Source organism: Cervus canadensis, chromosome 4 (assembly GCF_019320065.1).
Source record: "Cervus canadensis isolate Bull #8, Minnesota chromosome 4, ASM1932006v1, whole genome shotgun sequence".
NCBI classification, from domain to species: domain Eukaryota; kingdom Metazoa; phylum Chordata; class Mammalia; order Artiodactyla; family Cervidae; genus Cervus; species Cervus canadensis.
The window spans coordinates 76,049,402-76,069,025 of record NC_057389.1 but is presented as its reverse complement, the minus strand read 5'-3'; the positions used below and the strand labels follow the sequence as shown (position 1 = coordinate 76,069,025).

The window sequence follows — 19,624 nt, the reverse complement described above, 5'->3', positions numbered from 1 at the left end:
AGGTACTTTTAGCACATTTCTTTGACAGTTCAGCCTGCCCATGGCCCCTCAGAAAAGTCCTGGTAAAGATCATAAGAGAACATTGAGATTTAAGCCATACCTGCACTTACAGCATTTGAACATTTTGACTGTTCTTAGTTAGTACCTTATTTAGAGATCCCCATAGCTATAAACTTCTATCATTTCAGATTATACAATTATTTTCTTTTCATGTTCATGGAAAGGACAAGGTCATAGGGTCATTGGCATGAAAAGTCAATTGTCAAATAATTCAACTGCATTTGTCCATTTATTATTTTTTGAACAAGTGTGTACATATACCAGAGTCACTTTTATGATTAAAATATTAACAGAACATTAAAAATTGGCATCCAGATTTTGAGCATGTTGTGAAATAGCTGTGTATTTCAGGAGTGACAAGTCTTGGAGCCAGTTTTCATTGGGCTCTCTGACCCTACTGGCTTTGGTTACAGGGCCCTCTCACTAATGCAAATAGTGGAGACTGCCAGTGTCTTGCATGAATTTAAGGACTCTACTTCTCAAGATTTGGGAGTCCTACCCTATGTCACATACAAGAACACCTTGTTTCAGTGTGCTTCGCCTATTTTACTTCTCAGATATTGCATTTTTGTTTTGTTTTACAAGTTAAGAGCTTGTGTCAACCCTGTGTCACGCCAAGTCTACTGTTGCCATTTTTCCAACAGTGTTTGCCCACTTCATATCTGTGTCGAATTTTGGTAATTTTTGCAATATTTCAAACTTTTAAAAATTATTATTATACTTGTTATAGTGATCTGTGACCAATGATCTTTGATTTTTTTTTTTTGTAGTTGTTTTGGCATTTGGGTATTTAAAAAATATCAAATATGTACATTGCTTTTTTAGATATACTACTGTACACTTACAGACTACAATGTAAACAAATTTTTCTATGCATGAAAAAAACCAAAAAAATTCTGTAATTTGCTTTATTGTGATAGTCACTTTATTGTGGTGGTCTGGAACCAAATGCACAATAAATATCTCTGAGGTCTGCCTGCTGCCATAATAGATTACAAACTTAATGTATTAAGCCACACACATTTATTTTCTTACACTTTTGTAGGTCAGATGTTCAACCTTGGACTCACCAGATAAAAACACATTGTTGGTGGGACTGTGTTCCTTGTTGAAGGCTCCAGGGGAGAAACTGTCTTCTTGCTCATTCAGGTTGTTGGCAGAATCCAGTTCCTGTGGTTATAGGACAGAGGTTCCAGTTTCTTTGCTGGCTGCCTGCTGGGGCTACCCTTAACTTGGAGAGGCTTCTCTCTGGTCACTGCAATAGCTCCCCACATCTCAGAACAAGCCACAGGGTGTTGTTGGATCCTTCTCATGCTGTCATCTCTCTTATCCTCTTTCTTTCTTATCCTACTATTAATGGCATGATAATATTGGGCCCATCCAGATAATCTGAGATACTCACCCCATGACGAGGTGCATAACCTTAACTATATCTGCAAAGGTAATATAACATGTAAGGTAATATATTCGTAAGTTTGGAGGACTAGGGGCCAACATCTTTGGGGCCATTACTTTGCTGAAAACAGACTCAGTTAAGTATCACCTGAAAAACATTGGTCTATAGGTGATCAATGTCAATCAATGATGGGACCTGGTGCTCGTGATGTCTAGGCCAGGTTTCACTTTTTCACTTGTGGTTGCTTTCTAGCCATGTGGGTTTAATCTCATATGTCCAGAAGTAGAATTAAAAGGCATTATCAGAGGCACTCCAGAATCTTGTGTTCCCAGCACCTCTCCCCACCACATATCCAAAAGAACAGTAGTTGAAACGTAGACCATTTGGATTCAATCTTAGCAGGTTTTCAACTAAGTTTACCTGGGTGTGGAGGATAGAAGACTTCATTATACTTTTCCCTGCAAGTTGTTATCTATTGAATATTTTCATAATAAAAATTTAAAAGAACTAAGCATAAAACTGTACCGTCCTATGCTAAATTAGCAGTGCTTTTCCTGGTGTAATTCTCTCTACCCAACTTGACCCCCACTGGAACCTCAACTGCTTCTCATGTGTGCTGTTTCTTCCAAGTGCAGGAAAACCTCATTTCCATCTCTGGCCACAGGGCTCACAGAGACTGGGCAGGGCCAGCAGAAACAGGCACAGCCACTCATGTGGGCCAGACAGAGAGTCAGGAGGGAAGTAATAAATGATAAAGGAGGGTGGACCATCGCCAGAGCAAGGGAAGGGGCCCCTCAGGGTTGAGGAAGGAAAGGGCTGAACTTCCTGGCCTGGCCTGGTGTGGGATTAAAGCCATATGAGTTGGTTTAGATGGGGTGTAAAGAAGAAACACTGCTAATGTCAGAAGCAGAGAAGTTCAGAGAAACCCAGGGCTGTTTTCAGGTTTTTAGGAGAAGGAAGACTTTGGATATTTGCCCTCTTTCTCTTCCCTGCTAACAAATGGGTCTGCCTGTCGGTCGCAGCTTCTTTTTCTGAGACTCAGGCCAATATTCCCCAGGCTGATGTCATCTTGTGTCATCTGGGGGCTACCTTGGAGATACTGGGACCCCACTGGGAAATACTCCCAAGTTTGCCTGAAGAGGAGGTCCCACGATAGGGCTCTAACAGATCTCCATGTTTACTCACTAGAGGAGCATCACCCTCTCCAAACCACTTACTAGGACAGGCTTGTTTCATCTCCAGGGTTCCCGTCTGATAATACATGCCCTGCAATACTAATGTGGGTTCAATGTACAAGTAAGCATCAAGAAATCTTGGAATTCTTCTCATAAGCTCAACTAGAGGGGAATTCAATTAGAGATTGTGTGGCACCAGTTGCCAGAGCTGAAAGGGAACTGTATTGTTATCGATGCCCGTAATAACATTACCTCCCAGCATCCCAGACCAATAACTGCCTGAGCCAGCATAAGAGCTCCAAGGACCTTCATCTAGTATCTGCTCTTCATCAGCAAGGGGACTGTCTATGGGAACCATTTCAAGGTTCAAATTCACAGCTCACGAATGTGCCAACCATTGTTAAAGAGATCATTTCTCTTTGAGTACAAGTATCTTCACAGCTGTGAATGAGTTGGGGGAAGGGCAGATGGCAAAGAGCAGGTGAGCTCTTTCCTGTTGATGGCGAGACTTCAGTGATGTGACTTGGTGAAAGACGGGAACCCTTGGATTGATGTCAGCTTTCTCCACATTTGATACCCTGCAACATTTGCAGGCCAGCTCAGGTGGAGCAGGTGGAAGCTCCTCCGTCAGCACTTTAATGTTCTCAAGCTTTTCCTTGTGGGAGCAGTGCTTCCTATAAGAGCTCATTTCTTTCAACCACTTCAAGAACTCAGATTTAATAATTCCTACAGAGGAAGTTGTTTTGTTTTTTTCATGCTTTTGGAAGCAAAGGGCCCAAGAACCTTTATGACCCCAATGGCCACCATTTTAAAGTTGTGGCCAGAACTCTTCCTTTATTTCTCTTGCTCTCTGACTTCTGAACATTATTCGCAGAATGCAGAAGTGGCTTTTGGAATACAATGCAATTCAAACTGCACTCTGAATTCTGCAAACTGTTTTCATCTCGGTTTAAGATAAATCCAGACTAGCAGCTGAACTGCAAACATCCTAATTCCCTTAGTTCCTAAACATTGTACAAAACTTTCTCCATGTGTCAGATCGTTTGTGTCGGAATAGTTAATCTTATTAATGGTGGCATGTGGCACACAAATGGCAATGGATGAGATTTTGGATTTGGAAGTCCAGCAGTCTCAAGTCTGCTTCCTAACTCCAACCCTTAACTCAAGTTCAGTGTGACCTTGAGTTGGCTATTTTAGTCTCAGTTTTCTCATGTGTAAAATAAGGATTATGTCTACTTGAAGGGTTGATGTGAGATTTACATCAAGTGATATACAGAAAGCACTAGATACATTGCCTGATCCACAGTATATGCTCTACATATTAGATGTTATTGTCATTTTTGTTAACAAAATAAAAGAACTAAAGCATCAACTACAAGTCATTGAAGGGTCTCTTTTACAAGATGCTAATCTTTTGGGGGATATCTAAAAGACTTAAAAAAGTTTATCTCTGGCTTCCTTCAGAACAGGCAGGAAAAACAGAATAATTAGCACAATTTTCCTAACCTCGCCTTTTACAATAGGCAGATGTATGACCAAATTATTAGGTCAAATAAATTTGCTTGTATAATTTGGAATTAACTGTGCTGTGTAAGGTCATGAATGCAAGGGTTGCAGGAACCTGGTGGATCCGGAATGGCCCTGAAATTCAGCCATTAAATGAACAAAGAAATCAAGCAAAACTGCTGGGAGTCCGGGCAGAGCAGCGCGGCCCGGGGGAGCAGAATTTCCTGGGCAGAGCCCCTCCCAGGCACTGGCCTCCTCCCAGGAGAGCCCCGCCTCTCTAAATACACGTTCAAGGACTCAAATCCAGAGCAGCTGCACAAGCCACCTTCTGTGCATGGACCCTGGGTGGGGAGGCACAGAACTTGCTGGCAGGCTTTTAGACCTCAACAATAAAGCACCTATGAGGCCCGAGGAGGGCAGAGGAAAGGAACTCTCGCTGGACTTCTTCGCTAGGTGGAGGGAGCCGGTTTCCACCAGGTGATGAATCACACACAGCGATCTCGAAGCAGAGGAGGCCGGTGTTGATCCTGCATCTTCCTTGTAGCATTTCTCACCGAGGGAGTAAGAGTATTGTACGGTTCTAGTGTTTTAAGCCCTTAGCTCTTTTTTTTTATATATCTCTCCTGTTGAACAATTTTGTACAGAAAAGAATTATTCCACTCACTGAGTCGGTTAAAAACATCTCCCTGGATCAGAAAAAGCAGGGAGGGGCACGTTATTTCAGAGAGCACAGGGATGGGAGGGAAGCCAGTTTTTCTCGGGACTAAAGAGTTGCCTGAAGTCACCCCCCGCCCCCCCCCAACTAAAATCTCTGTTCACTGAATAATAGTCCTAAGCGGTGAGGTTCAGAATCTTGTTCGGGGAAAACAGACCAGAAGAAAAAATGGCAACAGCTGGCTCGGAGATTTCCTGGAGATAAAAATGCCAGCTCTGAAGAGGCGCGGCCACGTGTCATTCTGCCCGATCCCCGTGTCTCCGGAGAGGCCCGCGGCGTGTCTAGGCACACGCACGCGGCTGCTTGTTCAAAGCGGTGACACAGCGGTCACGGCAGGCCACCGGAGCTGGGCGTCCTCTGCTCCACGGCCTGTGGTCAATTCCAGTTCTTCTTCCCCGACTCCACCCCCACTTTCCCTCCTTCCCCCCATACCCCAACTCTTTCCCAAGGATTTAATGCCTGTAACTCTTTCGTAGGGAGAAAGGGCTTTACTTGGCGACTTTTGGTTTACAGGATCGTTGGTGAACAATCAGTCTGTCTGGCAGGAAGGTACGCCCACAGATATTACAGGGAACCAACTGGCTCTGGGCGCTTGTCCAAGCAGCTTCGTTTAAGGCATCGAGATCATAGAAACCCTTGGCTGAAAAGTTAAAGAAAAACAGAGGGAAAAAAAAGAACAAAGAAAGAAAAGAAAAAGAAAATGGGAAAATGGATCAGTTTTCATTCTGGAGAACCATACTCTACTTTTTATGGAAAGTATTTTCAGGAAATACCTGTTGACTGAGGCTTTTAAACAAATTATATTACTTTTGCCAAAAAAAAAAAAAAAAATTGCTGCTCAGTCTTTTAAGGGCTGAGAACCGTTAGCCCTGAACCAGAGGTTTTTCAGTCCTCGAATTTTAAAAAGGGGAAGACATTGTTTTATGTGTTGTGATATGCATTCTTCACTAATTATTAACATATTTGTTTACACATTATTATCTTGCAAATATAACTTTTGGCTTTCTTTCAGTTGACTCTAAATATAAGCTTTCAAAAGAAAAAGAACATGTCTCTATTTTCCTCTTCTGTAATCTTTCAGAATGTTTTTAGAGGCCACAACTGACAGTTGAAAGTGAATTTAAGACAAATTATATCCTAAAAATTTATCTCTTTATGGCCATAAACTCAGAGATTCTTTAAGTAATTAAAGTGAAGAATGCAAACAGGATAGTTAAGCTGACAAAAAGAAGTGTCCTTAAGAAAGCAACAAAGACAGCTGAGAGATGTATAATCTTCATTGACAGAGCATAGGAAAAAGGGCATATGGCTTTATTTTAGAGAAACAGTGTGGGATTTAATAAAACTTATTTAAATAGAATGGCTTTGGTACATGAAATTGACTATGTCTTAGAATTTCCCCAAAAAAGCACCCTCCCAAATGTAGCCAGGCACTCAAAAATGTATCACACAGTTTAAGAAAAATTATTTTCACGGCATATATTTTTTTCACTAAAGCTCAGGCAGTTCTCATATGATTTTTCTATCTATGGTTCATACAAACATAGCCAATGTTAGATTCTTTAACAAATCTACTAATGTTCTTTTTCTTTTTATCCTCCATGGGAAATTAAACTCTAGCACAACAGGACCATCTAGTATTTCTCCCTTGGATAAAGGAAGTGTCACTATCTATGCAGGATATGAATGTATACTTCGAGTGCTTTAAACCAGTTAAAAAAAGAATGGTACTGACTTTCTCTTTACTCATGAGTTTTAATATGGGCTCAGAAATTCCCAAGTATTCATGGAAAGTTGAAGATGAGTCATCACATTTCTAAAAGTTTTAGAGCCTTCACTTTGTAGTGGGAATTCTCTTCACCCAGAGAGGAAGGGCGCCCTAAGAACAGTAGCATGGAGCCAAGAGGAAAATTGCAGAAAGTGCAATTATAGGACCTGGCTTTTCCATCTGTAGCCAATCAAGAGATTGGTGAACCCTCCAGGGCTTTCAAACCAGTAGTTTCTCTTTTTTTCTAGAATTGTGATAACTCTGCTCAAGCAGAGAAAGTGATGAAGATCAGGAGTGAAGGAAACAGATTTTTTATCAGTTGAGAAATGATGGGAAGAGAGTCTCAAAGAGGTAAACAATCTCTTTGTGAGCAAATGTTCTAATTTCACTAGATGGATATTTTCATCTCGAGCTCTCTTCCCACCTGCATGCAGAATTCTCCTTTTGGCAAGGACTTTGAGTCGTCTGGTAGCCTAGGACTTTATCATGACACTCTAGATTCTACTCTCTGGGTTATTAGAAAACTCTCTTTGGGTCACATGTCTAACAAGAGTGTTCTGAGCTAACTGGTACTAAATGGCTTCCAAGGTACCTTCTGGATATGTAAATCTATGGTTACATAAAGAGAATCAATTAACTGAATGATACTTCTCTTAAAACCAAGAATGGTTTTCCTTTGAGAGGAATCATGGGATCAACGGAGAAAATGACAGTGGTAGACAATGACCAAGTCTGAGCTGGCATGAGAATGAACTACTTCATTCTCACCCTAAATGAGTAAGTATAAGGCTGTGTAATGAGGCCACACATGACAGTTTGTTAAGTTCAGGTTTCATATGGCCTGTGCAGTGCTTTACAAAGTATTCACTGCAAAATTTTTAAAATCTGGACATTTCATATAGGAGTCAAGATTTCCAGTTTGTTTTGTATTATTGAAAGATACATTGCAGTGAAGTTAAGTTAGTTAAGGCTAAGTTTCTTAAGGATAACACCAGCTGGAATTGGGTAGCAGCCGTCTCCTTTAGAGAGAGGCAGTGCTCTCAGTTCCCCATGGTTCCCACCTTCCCTTTTTCCACACGTGGACAAATGTGCTCAATTGTGGAATCTGACCAGTGGACCTTGTAAGCATTTCACTTTGGAACCCCTGCTCTTTGAACACTAAGACACATTCATCTTTGAAAACATGTTTCTAGATGTCCCCAAAGCTTAAGCTTCACATTTGTACAGTATTGTGTTTGATGATATATGAATGTGACTTTTGGGAAATACAGCAATTTTCAGTGAGTCCCTCACCTTGTACCATTTGGCAGGATACAGCATCTTTGTGTCTCAGCATCCGGAAACAACCCTTTGATCAGGCATTTCGAACTGTTTTATCTTTTGGCCACTGTCTTGTGGCCAAGACAGTAAATGTTGCTGATGTCAGTTGCTTCAGCAAGTAACAAAAGAATACCTCTACTCTTTTAAGTTTAGGGAGGAAAGTCTTCCCTTATACAGTCAAGTCTTTTGTTTTCCAAAAACTTACCAGTAATGGTCCTGACTTCTGGTTTCTTTGGTTCTGGTCTCCTTAGCTCTTTAGGCAACAAGTTGTTCTCATTGTGCCATTTTTTCAGACATTGTGGCTCATGAATGGCAATCGATTTTGTTCCATATTCACGACCACAAATATAGCAAACAACTGTTGGTGGACGTCTTATCATTGTTGGCTGCAAGTAATACAAAATGCCTGTTAGCAGGTTTTGAAATTATACCTTTACATTATACTGTATTTAAATTAGCTAGAAAAATCAATACATTTAAAAAAAATCTAAACATTCTGGTGAGATTAACCTTTTTAGCAGTTGAGAGAAAAATATATTGTCTGAGTGACTGAGGTGGGGGTGAGGATGTTGCTTTTGGAGAAGAATAGGAAATGAAGAACTAGCCAGAATTTTACATATTGGTGCTTCATAAAAGGTATTTTCTCATTTAATAAATACTGATTGATTGTCTTCTGACTGTTCTCCATGCTGGGAGAATATAAAGATAAATCAGGTATGAATCGTCTTCTCAGTACATCAATATGCCTGAGAAATAAAGTAATAAATGTCCTTACAGGCACAGAGTTTTTAACGGACACTGTTACAGCCTCTCTCTCATTCCTTCATGTAAAATGCTTCTGCTGCACCTGTGATTCTCTGCTTTTTTTGATCTGGCTTAGACTTCACCTAGAGACAGGACAACTAATCGATTACAGATGGGAGTTGGGGGACAAAGACCCAGCTTGCCCACTTAGGCTGTTTCCTCCAGAAGTCCCCAGTGGGATTGCAAAACAGTTACTCATTAACACACTTCCTTCTCTTCCCTGTTTCTTCTTTCACTACTTGACTGAAGTTCCTGGGATCACCTGTCCTTTCTTAACCTTTGTTTCTGGAAGAACCAAATCTGAGGAAGATTTACGTATATAACCCAATAGGGAGTTTCTGCTTCTGTCTAGGATATAGAACATTACAAGAAACACTTCTCCCACCTCAACAATGAGAACAAATCAGAAATTTTTAAGCCATTGGATACTCAAAGCTGCAAGGTAAACTGAAGAACCAAAAAACACTGCCTCAGTTTAAGGGTGGATCAGCAGAAACAAAAGAAAACCTCCCACACTCCAACTTTACAGGAGTTAGAAACAACAGTTGTCTGCCACAGAAATAAGGGCAGGACAGCTGTGTGAACTCTTCTGACGTGCAGCATACAGGTACCATCTATATACACTTTCCCACCCACTGGGTCTTACACCTAGTAATGCGGTAACAGGCCAACACTAGAGAGAGGCAGGAACATTGAGAGAAACCCTCACCAATTCAGGAACATAGGGCCTGCCTAACTGTGATGGTAAAGCTAGAGGCCATGTACTAGTCCCAAATAAAAGCAGTACACTATACATATATATGACAAAATACATATATATGACACATATGTGTGTGTATTTTTGTACATATATATGACAAAATTGCTTTGGACCATGGCCTCTTTAAAGAAAAATAATGAATATGGAATTTATATTCTCTTTTGTGTAAAGTCAGAGTAAACAAGAACACAAATTATAGGGACTAAAATTGGAAATAGATTGTCATAGAATTCTTAGTTATTTTTCTTAATTTTTTAAACATAGAATGTGATGTGCTAAAGATGCGTGTTTTGGTGTCTATAATAACCACTAAAGTACAAAGTCATGCCAAGAGGCATAAGTAAAAAAATCAATGAGAAGAGAGAATTTTTTTTTAAGGGTTGTTGAGTTAACTATGACCCAAACAAAAAAGATAAGATGAGAGGAACAGAGGATCTAAAAATAAAAATAAAAAGGAAAGAAAAAAGGCAGGAAGAACAAATATGATTAAAACTCCAAAGTGGTAGATTTTATTCTACATATATATATATACATGTAGAATATATATATATATATATACATGTAAAATCTACATATATATATGTAGAATAAAATCTACCACTTTGTATGTATGTATATATATCCATACATATATATATATATACACATACATACATACATACATACATATATCTATAATTGGAGTAAATATAAATGGACCAAAGAACACACGTAAAAGGCATGGGTTGACAGACTAGATAAAATAAAGCAATACCCAATTATATGTTGTTTTTTTTTTTTTTTATATGTTGTTTATATGAAACACATTTTGTAAACATAAAGACACAAACAGATTACAAGTAAAAGGAAGGGAAATTTTTTCATATAAACACTAAGCCAATGAAAATAGTATGACTATATTATTAAAACGTATTAAATTCAGAGTTTGGAAATGTTGGAAATCTTCTTCCAGTTGTGAAGATCAGGAAAAGCTTTAAGGAGGTAGCATTTGAAGAATGAGCAAAATTTAGATGATAAGGACTGGGAAGGGACTTCCCTGGTGGTACAGTGTATAGGAGTCTGTCTACCAATGCAAGGGATACAGGTTTGATCTCTGGTCCAGGAAGATTCCACATGCGGTGGAGCAGCTAGGCTCATGTGCCACAGGTACTGAGTCTGTGCTCTAGAGCCCATGAGCTGCAACTACTGGGCCCTTATGCTGCAACAGCTGAGCCTGTGTGCCTAAAGCCTATGCTTCACAAGAAAACGGACAGCAATAAGAAGACTGTACACTGCAGCAAAGAGTAGCCACAGCTTGCCGCAACTAGAGAAAGCCTGGGCAGCAACAAAGACCCAGTGCAACCAAAAATAAATAAAGTTCAAAAAAAAAGACTGGAAAGGATGGAGGAAACTTTTGGGTTCTGAGCAAAGACAGCATGAGCAAAGCCCCATGGACAGAAATCTGGAGGTGATTACGGAGAACAGCGAATAATTCAGTTTGCCTGATGCTCGGTCTAGCACCGAGAGCTAGAACCGAACAAGTAGGCTGCAGCCATGCTGTGAACAACTTTGAATGCCGTGCTAAGATCTGGATTTTGTTTTGTAAGTGATAGGAAGCAGAGAGGCAGGGAAATGGCCTGTAACTTCAATTCAGGAAAGTTTGTGTGGCTGTAAAGTATCTAAAAGAACTAACAGGGCAGCATATCTATGAGTGCTTGAGCATTCATGGCTCTGTGAAGTGAAGTGAAAGTTTCTCAGTCATGTCTGACTCTTTGTGACCCCATGGAATAATCCATGGAATTCTCCAGGCCAGAATACTGGAGTGGGTAACTTGTTCCCTTCTTCAGGGGATCTTCCCAACCCAGGGATTGAACCCAGGTCTCCCGCATTGCAGGTGGATACTTTACCAACTGAGCCATCAGGGAAGCCCAAGTAAATCATGGGTCCAAGAAAACACCAATGTTTTATTCTAGATGACAGGGAAGATGGTGATGTCAGTTACAGAAAGGGAGAAATTAGAAAAGACAGGTTGGGGAAAGAGAGAAAAGAGATTCTGTCTTGGAACTGTTGAGTTTGATGTATTAGTGGAATTTAAACACGAATAAGCCCAGCCAAAATAAGAAACAGAAGCCTATACTTCAGGATTAGTGGGATTCAGAGCTATTTGCACAGAGAAGAGGTTTAAAACCATAAAAATTCCAGAAGAGGAATATATAGAGAGTAAGTGGAGAAAAATTCCTGGGAGAATATCTACAATAAGGAGATTGAGCAGGGGAAATTGAAACGTAAAGAGATAAAGGTTCAAGTTCAAAGTTAAAGAAACAGGGCATGGAGACAAAAGACTCCATTCAGAATTCTGGAAACAATTCTGGTTCCAGAAAATTGGTATCATCGAGTCTGTCAAATGCTTCCAGGAGCAATGGGTGGTTGAGGAAGGCAGGGAAATGTGGTGGCCAGTAGGTTATGAGCCAGTGACTTTTGATAATTTAGTTCCAATGGAGTGATAAAGAATAAAAACTAAGCTGTTAGGAGTTAAAGATTAGGTCAAGAAGAAGAGAAGTACACGTTCAAAGGGTTTGCATAAAGGATATTTGAGAAAGAAGTAGAGTTAAAGATTTGCTTTGTTGTTGTTGTTAGAAGTATTTGGGGAAGAGAGAAGGAAACTGTGGTCCTAAGAGAAAAGAGATAATCAATAGAAAAAGTCTCTGAAGAGGTAGAAGGAGATGGGATCAAGGGTGTAGAAATGGGAAAGGGAAAAAGGAAGAAAAATAAAATAGATGGATTTAGAGAAAGGTTATTGTAGAGAAGGGAGGCACTAGTGGAGCTAATATAAAATGAATGTAGTCTTCTAAGTATGAGGCAAAGTAATCTTCAGAGAATGAAGAGATTCCAATCCTGGGAAATAGGATAGTGAAAAATACTGGGATTAAGCATTGTAGGAAATGTTACAGTGACTCAGTTAGGGAAGAGTACTCACTGAATAATGGAAAAGGTCCAGTTAAGTTGAGCTGCAAGAAATTTCAGTGAAATTAAATGACTTCTTTCAATATTTCTCAAGTAGCACTGGGCGGCATGAAAAGCAGAACCAACTTAAGTTGGCGGTGTGGTCTCCACTGGGGACCATAAAATATGGTAAAGTGTGTGCATGTTTTAGAATCAGTGTGCTTTTAACAAGATTGTTGGGGGTTACACCTGCAGTGGGAAAAGCACGGGGCGAGATCAACATCAGAAGGAAACACATTTATATTTCTGAATGCCCAAGCAGAAATAACGGATTCGAGATGAGTAAATCTGCAGTGAATACAGACCAAGCAAAACGGAAAGTGGGTTACTTCCTGGATGATCTGAGTATTTGAAAAAGCACATTATTTGAGGAAGAATATTTTTATTCTATCTTTCTATACTGACCTATGTGAATACACTATGTTCATCAAAATAATGAAATAGTTCTTTATCCTTCCCTCTAATTAGCCATGTAGCAAAGTCTAACACTTGAAAAGTGACTTTAAAAATATTTGGGGAATTCAAGACCTACGAGAAAGAATAAAGCAGAAAAAACAGTCAAAAGTTCCTTACTATTTGTATATATTTACTTACTTGAAAGACAAATGCAGGTTTTTTAAGTTTTAAAATGAGAGCTATTCTTTTGACTTTGAGAATAATGAATTTATGAAAATTCCATATGTAAAGTATGAACCTTAACCAAGCATGTAAGCAAAATAAATGGTATGGGTCATAAACGAGGACCTTCATGTCACATTGTCTTAATAAGATTTCTTCTGGAAGGAAAAATTAGAAGAAAATAGGCAGACACAGAGGCTAGAAGACATGCACAAAATAACTTACAGGGATGTGGGAGAAAATTAATACCATAAAAAGGCTAAGATGTCCTGTATTGTATTTTCCAAAGCCTGCCCCATGCTCTGTATTTGCAGTTGAACTGCAGTTGAACTTGCAACTTACTCCATATTCTTAAGTTTTGAGCATCTTCCTCTTAAAGCCATGCTTTAAGTGCAAGTAACCCAGACACACAGCTGAAGAGAAAAATCCATCCCCATGGGTCTGAATGGAGATAAGAGGCCCTCTTACTGTTCATTAATTTCACAACTGTCAGTCTGAAATTTCAGAGGAAGCTGAAAAATCAACTTGTGGTTACTGCTGCTGCCCTCTTTGCCAAGGTTTTACTCTTCAGCCTCTTTATGTCTTCAGATGGAAGTTGATGTGTGGGGGATTAAGAAGATACGAAGAAGAGACCAAATTATAGGTGGAAAGAGTAGAAGGCCCCTTCTTGGCTAGTGTGCTACTGTGACGGGCATAGCTGAGCGAGGCAAGGGTGTGGGAAGGTATGCCCAGGGGGCTTGTATACATGGGTACTGCCAGGGCCAGTCAACTCTAGGAAGTGTTATGAAAGGGGGGTGTGGCAAAGAGGAAGCCAAGCTGTCTAAATTTTCTGCAGAGCAAAGGATTAGATTAACAGTTTTACTGTGAACATCTCAGATCATATTTTGGGGATGAGGCATTATTTTTTTAACATCAGAGTAAAAAGATAGTTCAAAAAGTTAATCTCTGAATCGACATAAGCACTATTTCTGATGTGAACTGTTTTTTTTTTGGGGGGGGCAACTATTGATAAATGCTCCCACATAGCAAGTTTATTAGGGCTCACTGCATTTTGTTCTTGTTCTTTCAGTGTCCTGGGAAAGTCTGTTTAGGTTGGATGTAGCCAGAGGCAATTGAACACTTCAGGGGAAGTTTTCATATGTGTATATTTCTTTCAACTAACTTTCATATGTTTTTAATCATTTTTCTGGCCACTATTGGAATTATTATTCTATTTTCCATGCAGCCTTTTTTTTCTCTTTAGTTAATGTCTTTTCTCTGTCAGGAATGCCTCATGTTCCATCTTTTAGGCCAAGACTATGCAACACAAAGGGAAGTGGACATTTAACAGCTTTCCTCCTCATCAGTGTAGATGACCTGTCATCCATCCATTTGTTTTTAGTTTGCAATATCACATTGAGTCAAAAGGGAAAGAATAAGGATCTAGAAAAGAGTGGTTTAGTGGATAACCTTGAGAGGTGTTGATAGAAGAGGAATGGACATAGTTCCAGAAAACCTAGACTAGAATACCTATTTCAAATCATTTCAAATAGCTTTCAATGACCTCCCTAAGTGTTCAGGCAGAAAGAAAACCACAGTGAACCACACAACTAAATAGCTAATAGAGCTTATAAAAGGACCTATAATAACTGGTCAGAAGGAAAAAATAGTCCTAACATTAACTACTATTGCATGAACCTTATTGAAAGAGATATTAAAAACTAAAGTGGAAGTTATTATTGAGGCTTTCCAGGTGGCACAGTGGTAAAGAATCCATCTGCCAATGCAGGAGATGCAAGCAATGCTGGATTGATCCCTGGGTCGGGAAGATCCTTTGGGGTAGGAAATGGCAGCCCACTCTAGTATTCTCGCCTGGGAAATTCCACGGACAGAGGAGCCTGGTGGACTACTGTCCAGGGGGCCGCAAAGAGTTGGACATGACTCAGCACACAGCACACACACAAATTTATTACTAGCAGTTTTACAGAGGATCAGAAACACTCTACACTTGGTCATTTCTTATATTAACCACACAATAAATACTAAGTAGTAATAAGTGAAATTATAGTTGTGTGGTGTTATTTATAGGAGAGTTAGGAGAACATTCTCCAACGATGTAACTTTGGGGAGATATGTTGTAAAATATCAATTAGTAACATATATGGAGCCATTAGCCCCTTTGAAAATCTAATGGTGGAATGGCCATCTCCCCAGAAATCATACATGTATGGAGAACCATGGATATGACTTAGAATGACTGGTGGACTCCCTAAAGCCCATCCATTAGTCCCATGAAGGGAATGGTTGGGCCTTTGGTCAGAGCCAAACTTTTCCTTTCAAATAGATGCTCCTTTGTGCAAGGCATCATTTGGCACCATTTAAATGCCTCTAAAAGTACTGAGTGGCTGCAAGAACTTGTGAAATATACCACCTCTGACTTTAGGAAGGTATTAAGTTCTGCTTTGTGTAAAAGTCCCTAATGTACCTGTTGTCTTGACTAATATTAATAGTGCCCTCTTTTACTCTCTCAAACGTCCCTGTTTAGTCAATAAACTACACAGACACTTTTGAAAAACATCAATTCATAAAATATAAGCAATCAAGAGATGAAACCAAAACAGCAAAAATAAAGCTTAGAAATACTGAAACTGTGAAACCATATGGAGAAATATGAATTTGTAAGACTGGCAATGAATCCATTTAAACACAGAACTAAGGTAAAATGACTATAGAAATTATGATTAGAAAAGAGAATAGAGAAACAACATGTCTTGAGAAAAATACCTTACAAAAATTGAGGAGGGAGGGAGAGGTGAAAGGATGCTAATGATACTAAATTCTCCGACTTTCATGGCAAACAGTCAATTAAATCAGTATAATATTAAAATATGGAGTGAAAACTTAAAACAAATTCTTTAATAATTTATCTTTGTTTTTTAACATTGGTGGGTCCTTTAAAAACGAACACTCTTTTAGTGAAGAAATATTTTTCTGAAGTTCAGCAATATCATCAGTTTGATTTGGCTCTTACGGTCGAATTCAATTAAATATATTATCTTTATCATAATAACTTCGATATGATGACCTCACTTCAATGAAAATATGCATGTCTATATGTTATTTACATAGACAGATGTCTGGAATGATATTCACTAAGGTCAACCTAAATTGTGGGTCATTTTTATGCTAATTTTATACTTTTATAACAGCTTGAATTTTTATAATGAACTTGTGTCATTTTAATAAGAATAATAAAACAATAAAAAAATCAACTTCAGAGTCAAAACTTAGGCAGAGATTAGGTAATAAAATCAGTTCTAAAAGGAAAAATCAAGTGGAGTCCAAATTACTTTCTGAAATGACTGATGGTGATGATATTTAAGGTGTTGTATATAATACAGTTTAGTAGTATAACCAGTTAGTAATTGGCATTAAAATTAACATTAGGAATGAATACAGCTTTGCATAGAATAAAATCAATATACAATGCAAAATGAAAATATTGACTATCTTAAATTACATTATTCCAATAATGTTATCTTATTTTGTCAATCGTTTATAGTTGAATATATTAGTTAAATACTTGCATGATGCAACTTAACTGAAATCCTAGAATTCAGTTACAAAGGCCTGGAAAAATAATCTGAACACAGGATTTAGCACAAGTCTGTTTCCACCATAACATAAGATAGCTCTTCCTGATCGTTTTATTTTATTCAGACTTGTTTCCCTGGCTTGCTTGCATTCACCAAAAAATGAATTCACAAATAACTGGATGAGACTTGTAAGGTATGAGCCATCTTGTGTTGAAAAGTGACAGTCAAAAAGTTGGTTTGGGGGATGCATGGACTGAACCATTCCTTGGGGTCTATGTTGCCAACTGTGACTGGACTGAGAAATTATTGTCTAACATTCAGCCTCCCAAATGCTTTCCCACCCTGTGCCTCTAAAAGGTCACAGGTATAATTATCTACCTGCTACCAGGGAACAAAGGAAACCTCCCACATTTGCACATTGGAAGGCTGCAGTTAGCTGGATTTATTTGCTGTCATTGAAGTATCTAGCTTGCTGGTTTTGGAGAGGCTAGTTTAGTGGGGCTGGGCCAAAGCAGCCATATCGAAATGTAAAAGATGTCTTTATTACCAAATATGTATGTAAATAAAATGCCAGGCTCTTTCCCCCAAGTAACACATTTCACACATTACTTAGAAACAAACACTACTGCAAGTTTGATGGTCCTTTTTTCCCCTTCTAGGTTGCATGATAACATCCCTGTAACAACACAGCCACATGCCCTGTGTTCATTTGTGGACACTGATTAACCTGAGTCAAAAAGAGATCAGGGAAACTAGAAGTGTGGGAACATCCTGGAAAGGAAACAGTCTTTGTGCCCCGAACCACCACTTTGAGTCAAAATAGGAAAAAGTGACCCACCTTAAGACACTTTCAAACCATCTTAGTTGTGATCATTAATCTGTAACGATGCAAGTCACTAGATGTAATAGTTTAAAATGGTGACCATGGGAAAGCATACGCAGCACTATCCTTGCCCTCCTGTCTCAGGACATGGCCTAGAATCGGCCCTGGAGGCTGGTGTGCACTTAGTATCTCAGATGGAGTGTGACTGGTCATGAGCACAGTCTGGTCATTTCTGCACGTATCTGGGTTGAATCATAGACATTTCAACTTCAGGAAAGCCAATAAAGCAATTGTTCTAAATATTGATATTGAAGTTGCACTGGGACCAGAAAGAAACCAGAGACCTCTGCTGAAAACATGGCTGAGATTCAGTCGGCAGATGAGACTGGCATTAACTGGAAACGCACTGGGAAGAAAGGACCGCAACTCAGGAGGTGGTTCAAGTGTAGCCCAGATGCTGCTGTTGAGGAAGAACACTCTGATTACAGGCCATGTGCCAGGCACTGTGCTGGAGACAGAATCAGAACTAGCCCTAACGGTGGGAATGATTGTACTTAAATTCACCACCTTTATTTGGGAAATATTTTTAATTTTTTCCCTAAGCTCTTTGCCTGAGGCAGTAAGTTGGGTTGACAGACCCCTAACTGGGGTGCACAGAGTCCATTCCCCTTGAAATTAGTCAAGAAACAAGGGAAGAAAGGGACTTGCTGCCTAGAGTAAGCCTTCTTGACCTCTCTGCCCATTGATATATTAGAACTCACACCGATTAGTTCCGAAGATTGTGCTCCAGATGGGAAACCTCTCTAGAATCCTGGACTTCTTTGTGGTCCTGAAAATTCTTAGAAGCTTTGGCTCCCAGATATCTGACCCACAAGAAAGGCCTCACTGCTCTGGAGTCTCCCACAGGTGATCCAGATGGTGTTTGGCAGCTGAGTTACCCTGAGCCCCGGCATGAAGCCTGTGTGCCTGGCCCCTGTGCTCAACTACACAACTCTGTGGGTCGTGTCATGGGTCCTTTGTGACAAGGCTGTCCTCTTTACAGCATCTCACCCGGGCTACACCATAGAACTACCTCCTCTCTGCTTCATATTCTGGATTTCAGACTGTAAACTGATGGACTCAGCACAGTTTCAGCCAATGGACATTCATGTTTTATTTGACTGGCATGATGCTCTTAGAAGTTTCAAACGTGAATATCCTTAGGTGGGACTTACTCTCATGGATACTGTACTCTCCACCACGCGCTATGGCCCTACATGCAGCTGCCAAACCCTGAAAGCATATGAGCTTGTGACTGAGCAGCCTGTTTTCCCACTCTCTCTTCAACTTTGTTGTTGTTCAGTCTCTCAGTTATGTCCAACTCTTTGCGAACCCATGGACTACAGCATGCCAGGCTTCCCTGTCCTTCACCATCTCCCGGAGTTTGCACAAACTCATGTCCATTGAGTCAGTGATGCCATCCCACCATCTCAGCCTCTGTCGCCTCCTTCTTCTCCTGCCCTCAATCTTTCCCAGCATCAGTCTTTTCCAATGAGTTGGCTCTTTGCGTCAGGTGGCCAAAATATTGGAACTGAAATTCAGCTGCAGCATCAGTCCTTTCAGTGAATATTCAGGGTGTCCCACTTATCTCAACAAAAGGTATTTGCCTTCTATTTAATTTCTAAGAAATGAGCTAAACTTAGTTAATTTGCATAATGTGCCAGCGGCTAGACATGGTTTGCTCGCTATCTAGGGGATCTTTGCATTTTAGCTGGGATTTCCTATGGAATCAGTGCTTTGAGTCAAAGGAATGAACCTCTGGCTCTGGAATTTAAGAAGTAGGGCAGCCGCTTTAGAAAATAAGTAGGCAGCAATATATTAGTGATTGTCACACTGAAATTTCCCTGCTCTCTTTGAATATAAGCACTTCGGCAATTGAGAACAGAATTTGACAGGAAGCTAGAAACCTATCCATAGGCAAAACAAGCCCCTCTATGAAGGCAGGAGAGTCCAAGAGCACAAGAGCACGCAGGAACTGTGCACGACCCTCAAGTCATTTACTTGCTGGAGGATTTTTTGCTTCCCTCACTTCTAGCTGGAACCCAGGTTGTCTAAAGCAGGGACCACCCTGCCAAGGCCTGAG

General features: G+C 39.8%; 1 protein-coding gene across 4 annotated transcripts in view; it reads right to left on the bottom strand.

The window, feature by feature from the left end:
- Nucleotides 1-5,318: 5,318 nt before the first annotated feature.
- LOC122440082 (zinc finger protein 474) overlaps nt 5,319-19,624 on the bottom strand; it is a 61,901-nt gene continuing 47,595 nt past the window's right edge. For all 4 annotated transcript variants that reach the window (XM_043465888.1, XM_043465890.1, XM_043465889.1 and 1 more), the window contains 2 exons: nt 8,146-8,326; nt 5,319-5,492 (listed from right to left, as the gene is read on the bottom strand). In XM_043465888.1, the coding sequence (XP_043321823.1) occupies nt 5,341-5,492; nt 8,146-8,326 (333 nt within the window). In that variant the 3' untranslated portion in view covers nt 5,319-5,340. The remainder of the gene's footprint in view (nt 5,493-8,145; nt 8,327-19,624) is intronic.